This window comes from Gadus macrocephalus, chromosome 23 (genome assembly GCF_031168955.1).
Source record: "Gadus macrocephalus chromosome 23, ASM3116895v1".
NCBI classification, from domain to species: Eukaryota; Metazoa; Chordata; class Actinopteri; order Gadiformes; family Gadidae; genus Gadus; species Gadus macrocephalus.
Window position 1 is genome coordinate 13,893,618 of NC_082404.1, and position 7,281 is coordinate 13,900,898.

The following is a 7,281-nucleotide window of genomic DNA, read 5'->3' on the forward strand; positions in this document are numbered from 1 at the left end:
AAAACAGTAGAACTCTACGCGTTCTTGCAGAGATGCCGGAGCTCCATACCTGTGTTACTGAAGGCGAGGCTGTCCATCTGATTGGGCGACGTGACGCTGGAGCCGAAGCGGTCCTTGCCGTACGCGCTGGCCCTCTCCTTGCGGAGCTCCTCTTCCCTCTGCTTCACCACGCGGATCTCCTCGTCCACCAGGGACACGGAGCTCCGGGAGCGCAGCTTGAAGAAGGGGTTGTTGAGGAAGCTCTTCTCCTGGGACTGCGGCTCGCGGACCTGGCTCAGGCAGAACTCGGAGGCGCTGCGGATGATAAGGTTGGAGGTCTCCAGGATGATCAGGTTGGAGTCGCCCACCTGGTCCCAGGCCGTGTGGTTCTGCCCGCCGGGGAAGTCGTCCCCGGGCTCCAGGATGATGACGTTGTTGGCCGCCAGCTCGTGACTCCGGGACCCCTTGGAGGGCGAGGAGGTGATGACGAAAGAGGGCGTCAGCGGCGTGCTGATGGACCGGGGGAGACCCCGCGACGGGGCGCAGTCCGTCGACTTGCCCATCTTGGAGAAGCCCCTCCCCTTCCTCAAGTGGTCGTCCCGCTCCAAGGCCGCGCGGACCTCCCTCTCCACCGGGGTCTCCGGGTCCTCGAAGGGGGACCGGTAGCTCAGGTCGTCCAGACCGGAGTCCTCGGAGCAGGGGCTGAACTGGGTCAGGGGGTAGTCTCCGACCAGGCTCAGGTTCTCCAGGGAGTGCTCCCTCCTCTGAGGCCTCTCCACGTTGCGGACGGGCGTGTACATGAAGCTGTGGCTGCCCTGGAGGGTGGGCGTCTTGGCGGTGGGCGACACGATCTGCTTCTTGCTCTGCTCCTCCATCTCCAGCCATTGTTTGCGAGCCACCTGGAAGTCCACGTGCTCGTTGCTGACGTTCTCGCTCTTGGTCTCCTGGATCACACAGAAGTCCTTGGGCAGCTTCTTGGTGTGGTCGGCGCTCAGAGGTGGGGAGGGCAGGAGGTGGCCGCGGTTGAAAGGGTCCTTTCCGTTTTCGCCGTCGTCCTCTGAGATTTTGCACAGTCCCGGCTGGGACAAGGGGTTGTACAGGACCTCCTGGGAGGGAGAAGAGAAGGACACCACGTCGATGGGCTGCTCCAGCACCTCGTCGTCCGGCTCTTCCTCAAAGGGGGTTTCCTCCGTCGGAGCGTGGTCTTCCTCTTCCTCAGCGTCGCTCACCTCTACCTTCTGCACAAAGAGCTCCTGGGCGCTCAGCTGGAGGCCGTCCAGGTACGAGTCATCGTCCTCTCTGTTGATGGAAGAGGAGAAGATCGCCCTCCACTTTTCGTCCGTGTCGCTGTCGGACGAGGCCACGGCGATCTCCACCCTCAGGCACTCGTCGGCCTCCAGCTCGTGGTAGGGCTCATTGGAGGCGTCGGACAGGGCATCTTCGTTGATGTAATGACCCAGGTTCGAATCCTCTGCCTCCCCGGTCGGAGCATCTAACGGGAAGTCGGGACTCACGGGGTCCTCTCGGGTTTCAGGGGCGAGCTGGTCTTGGTCCTCCTGGTCTAGGGGTTCAGGGAGCAGGTCCTCCTGGTCTAGGGGTTCAGGGAGCAGGTCCTCCTGGTCTAGGGGTTCAGGGAGCAGGTCCTCCTGGTCTAGGGGTTCAGGGAGCAGGTCCTCCCGGTCTTTGTCCTCCATGTCTAGGGGTCCAGGTGGCAGGTCCTCTTGGTCTTGGTCCTCCTTGTCTGGGGGTCCAGGGAGCAGGTCCTCCTGGTCGTGGTCCTCTTGGTCTAGGGGTCCAGGTGGCAGGTCCTCTTGGTCTTGGTCCTCTTGGTCTTGTGGTCCAGGGGGCAGGTCCTCCTGGTCTAGGGGTGCAGGGGGCAAGTCCTCCAGGTCTAGGGGGGCAGGGGGCAGGTCCTCCTGGTCTTCGAGTCCAGGGAGCAGGTCCTCCAGGTCTTGGGTTCCAGGGAGAAGGTCCTCCTGGTCTTGAGGTCCAGGGGGCAGGTCCTCTCCAGGGCTGGGCTCTGGTTCCGGCTCCTGGGGGTCTGGTCTCTTACGGTGAGCCTCGTTCTCATAGACGCTGTCGGCGCTGGACAGCGTGTCGGACACAGACGAGGCGATGGACTCGTTCCTGTTGAGCTCGTCGTGTCCTGTCCCGGGACAGGGGGAGTCCTTGTGGTCCAGACTCGTTGTGTCGCCACAAAGACCGCTCTCCTCGTCCTCTGGGTCTTCAAGCTCCATGGCGTCGGGGGGCGGGTCGGGGAAGAGGTCCAGCAGGTCTTCTCCGGCGGCGTCCGTCGGATCCGTCTCCGCACGGATCTGTTCCTGCTCGTCGCCCGGGCTCACCCGCATCTCTCCTCCATCCACGGCGCCCGTGGCGAGTTCCACCTCGCGATCTGCCGGCGCTGCAGTGTCTGAGTGTTCGGCCGTTTCCATGGCGACCGTGTCTGTGAAGTAGCTGGTGCCGTTCAGGTCGGTGTTCTCAGGGCTACTGCAGCCTCCCGTCGCTTGGTGCCCATCCAGCTCTCTCTCTCCGGTGTTGGCGTCCTGCAAAGGAGGAAAAGGAATACGTTCACGTGTGAGACGGGGAGCGAGGTAGCAGCTCAGCTGAATGAATTATCGCTGAGTCTGCAGCCTTTTGCAAAGGGAACTGGATGCCTCCGTTCAGCAGAAAACTGAAAATCATCTTAATTATGAATTCCCACCTACACTCCACTCGCCTGTTATTTCCCCAGTGACGGATAAAGTTCTGGCTGCGTTCCTCAAATAGAACGTGTCGGTTCTCCTCATTAAACCAACCAGGCTACTACGGTCCCGGGGAACTGTGTGTTGTGTGTGAAGGAGTCCCGACTGAATCCTGTAGCACACAAATGTTTGTGTGCTGATACTTGAAACACCATTTAGTTTGACATCAGAAAGGACATCCACTGATTTGAGAAACAGCACCACATGATTGAGATGCATGATCGAGGCCCTGCTATTATCAGAATCATTCATATTTGATGATTTTACATCCCTGTTTGCATTATTTTAAATAGAACCACAGGTGAGTAGTATGACTGAGAGCAGACTACTGTGTTATTCCAGCGAGGTGATGTTTTAATAGTGCCTCAGTGCTCCCATTGGAGCCTCATCCATTCATGTGGAGGACAGCATCACGTTATATCACTCGTTCTACTCAACAGTCTTTGTTTACTACTGCCGTGCAGCCTAAAGTATTTCCCCTGATGAGCTGCGGTGCTTTAATACGACTCAGTCCGGCGGCTGAGTGCTGCTACACAAGACCAACCCACGCACCCTCTAGAGACCCTGTAGATGAGACACGCACACGCCCGTGCAACACACATACAGGCATGCAACACACACAGGCAACAGGCACACGAGTGCAACACAGACACACACATGCACGCACACATGCGCACACGCACAGCAGACAGACACACAAAGCTACACACGTACAAATGTTATCACACGTACACACGGGCCCTAGCCTGATCACCGCTCGCTGAATTGCTCTCCGTGATAAGGAGCGGGGGGGGTGTGGAGGGCGGGGGAGCTGAAACGCTCACTCAAGGACACACACGCAACCACACACAGGCGCACACAGCCACAGACAACCACACACAATTACGCACAACCACACCTAACTACACACAGCCGCACACAACTCCATACAACTATGCACAACCGCACACAACTACACACAACATCACACAGCCACACACAACTACACACAACCACACACAGCCACACAAAGCAAGAGGCAAACTGTTTCCTGACTGGGCTGCGAGGTCTGGCATCACACGTACTCACGGCTCGATCTCAGAGAACACTCTGGTGGTCAAAGCAACTCTTTAGTACGCCTACATCCAAACAGGCCTACATATGTACAACCTGTACATAACATAGGCATACAGGTTTACAACCTGTACATAACGGCTGTGGACCGTTCTGGTCTGAGGTCCTGTGTGGACCGTTCTGGTCTGAGGTCCTGTGTGGACCGTTCTGGTCTGAGGTCCTGTGTGGACCGTTCTGGTCTGAGGTCCTGTGTGGACCGTTCTGGTCTGAGGTCCTGTGTGGACCGTTCTGGTCTGAGGTCCTGTGTGGACCGTTCTGGTCTGAGGTCCTGTGTGGACCGTTCTGGTCTGAGGTCCTGTGTGGACCGTTCTGGTCTGAGGTCCTGTGTGGACCGTTCTGGTCTGAGGTCCTGTGTGAACCGGTCTGGTATGAGGTCATGCCGTCTGGCCAGTGTTGGCCAGTGGCTTTACAGAAGCTTAGCCTGGCTTTTTTCCCGTTCACCAATATCTGCAAGCCCACCGACACACACAACCTCCTAATCCTACGCAGTCTGTTGTATCCTGACTCTACCATGGTGAGGTCGATTTGGACATATTGCCTTCTGTCCCTCAGAGCCCTCCCCGTGGTGGACTCAGCAGGGATGGAGACTCTACCTCGTCCCTCTCACTATATTTAGTGAGATTTCCACTCCATTCCTGACGACTTTGTGTCCCTCACTGATTATCTCTGAGAGCGGAGTGTATCTGCCCCCCCCCCCCCCCCTCCGCCCACAGGTCTGAGGGGGGGGGCAACCGGGCGCTGCATCAGCACCGCTTCACCAGCGCCTCTGTGATAGGGCTCTGGTTGGGGGGGGGGGGGGGCTGATAGATAGGGGTCAGCTGTCACTGGAAATAACGCCTTTAATTACCCCTCTCTATATAGAGTCTGTCTCTCCTCTATCTGTCTCACTCCTCTGGTGTGCATCTGTCTCACTCCTCTGGTGTGTATCTGTCTCACTCCTCTGGTGTGTATCTGTCTCACTCCTCTGGTGTGTATCTGTCTCACTCCTCTGGTGTGTATCTGTCTCATTCCTCTGGTGTGTATCTGTCTCATTCCTCTGGTGTGTATCTGTCTCACTCCTCTGGTGTGTATCTGTCTCACTCCTCTGGTGTGTATCTGTCTCGCTCCTCTGGTGTGTATCTGTCTCGCTCCTCTGGTGTGTATCTGTCTCGCTCCTCTGGTGTGTATCTGTCTCGCTCCTCTGGTGTGTATCTGTCTCGCTCCTCTGGTGTGTATCTGTCTCGCTCCTCTGGTGTGTATCTGTCTCGCTCCTCTGGTGTGTATCTGTCTCGCTCCTCTGGTGTGTATCTGTCTCACTCCTCTGGTGTATATCTGTCTCACTTCTCTGGTGTTTATCTGCCCCTCTTCTCGTGTGTATATGTCTCACTCCTCTCAGAAGATGGGAACACACTATCAAAAAGACTTCTTTATCCTTTCAACCCTTTCAACTTTCATCTAGTCCACCCTCTTACTGTATTATGCCCTGTCATGTTTGAGTGACTTGATGAAGGGTATGGATGTCTAAATCACCACGTGACAAATATGCCTTTCAAAATGTGGAGGGGACATCTTGTTCCCTTACCACACACACACACACACACACACACACACACACACACACACACACACACACACACACACACACACACACACACACACACACACACACACACACACACACACACACACACACACACACACACACAGCTACTGAATCTCAGTCTGCAATGACAGTTTCAGTGCCATGGCAACCAGAACTGGTACTTAGTGCTGAGCTCAGCTGTAGCTTCAGTCTCCTCCAACTCACCCGGACCAGGCACCACACAGCCTCCAACCAAACCCTCTACCCAGCCTCAACCCAGCCTCCATGGTCCTTCTTCTGTACCGTGATACGCATCATCAATATATCCATCACATTAAGGAGACAAAATGTATAAAGACAGTATCATGTTCTGTTAGGAGTATCTTGTAGTTCTGTAATACATAACAGACAGTGTAATATAATGTTAGGAGACTCTTTCAGTTCTGTAATACATAACAGAGAGCATCATGTTATGTCAGGAAGCTCTTGTAGTTCTGTAATACATATCTGTAGTTAATCATCGCAGTGAGCCTCAGCCTTGATCCAATTAAATAACTTCCAAGGGTAAGGAGAAACAGGTCGATAGCTGATTAATGTGTCGATAGCTGATTAATGTGGAGCTTTCCGTTTCCCTACCAGAAACGGAAAGGTGGGGTGGTTGTAGTCTTTTCGCTCGGTTCTAGCCCTACTGTTGATACGGAAAACCAAGTGAAAAGACTACATCCACTCTCCATTTCCGTTTCCGGTTCAGGTCTCTGTTTCATTTAAAAAAATGCAGATTTACAAAATGCCAAATAAAACACGACGGAAACTGTATTTCGCTACAATACTTGATGAGGAACATCAACGAACACCACTATCCACTCGATGAGTTTCACATATCTGAAAACAAACGTTCAGGGGTGTTTGTGAATGCCCATAGCCAGTCATTGTGAAGCAGGCAGGGGCAATTCGAAATTAGCCAAATACTCGAGACAGGACCAATATTCAAAAGTTTGGTGTTAACAACTCTATTTCATCCTAGACAAAACAGAAAGGGGGCTCAATGTTAAAAAAAACGGAATTGTCCTTTAATGGCAAGCAACACTGTTTAGCCATTCATTAGCACCTAGCTAAGCTGTAAAGCTGTACCTACCACTAGCCTGCAGTACAGCATCAAAAGGGAGATCATATCCAAACCCACTGCAGGCTAATGCTGCTAAGTCCAGGCTAATGCTGCTAGGTCCAGGGTAATGCTGCTAGGTCCAGGCTATTGCTGCATGTCCAGGCTCATGAATGGAAACATGTGCAAAGCCCAAACCTTCTTCATGCACACACATCCTGCCAGTTTGTGTGTGTGTGTGTGTGTGTGTGTGTGTGTGTGTGTGTGTGTGTGTGTGTGTGTGTGTGTGTGTGTGTGTGTGTGTGTGTGTGTGTGTGTGTGTGTGTGTGTGTGTGTGTGTGTGTGTGGAGGTATTAGAGGATATGTCATTAGAATGAGGTTGCTGATGGAGATGGGAGCCCTGAGGCCACTCAGCCAATCAGTGCCACAGCTCTCAACACCAGACCAGTTTACCAGCCCTGTGTATGGGTACTCAAATGGGAAACCTTCATGGGGACACATTGTTTCAAGAAATAAATGGCAATATTCAAGCTTATCCTTTTCACATGCTTGTGTCTGTAAAGGACGTAAGGCTGTGAAGGCTGAACGCTCATGAGTCTGAGTCTGAGTCTGAGTCTCTCTCTCTCTCTCTCTCTCTCTCTCTCTCTCTCTCTCTCTCTCTCTCTCTCTCTCTCTCTCTCTCTCTCTCTCTCTCTCTCTCTCTCTCTCTCTCTCTCTCTCTCTCTCTCTCTCAAACCGCTCACATGCTTTCGATCCCTTTCATCATGGCAGATCTCTTGCTCACA

General features: G+C 53.8%; 1 protein-coding gene across 7 annotated transcripts in view; it reads right to left on the reverse strand.

The window, feature by feature from the left end:
• Positions 1 to 7,281, reverse strand: part of palmdb (palmdelphin b) — a 28,819-nt gene that overhangs the window by 2,757 nt on the left and 18,781 nt on the right. For 6 of the 7 annotated variants that reach the window (XM_060045436.1, XM_060045438.1, XM_060045439.1 and 3 more), the window contains one exon: positions 50 to 2,522. In XM_060045436.1, coding sequence (XP_059901419.1) covers positions 50 to 2,522 — 2,473 coding nt within the window. The remainder of the gene's footprint in view (positions 1 to 49; positions 2,523 to 7,281) is intronic. The other variant, XM_060045440.1, reaches the window with a different exon arrangement.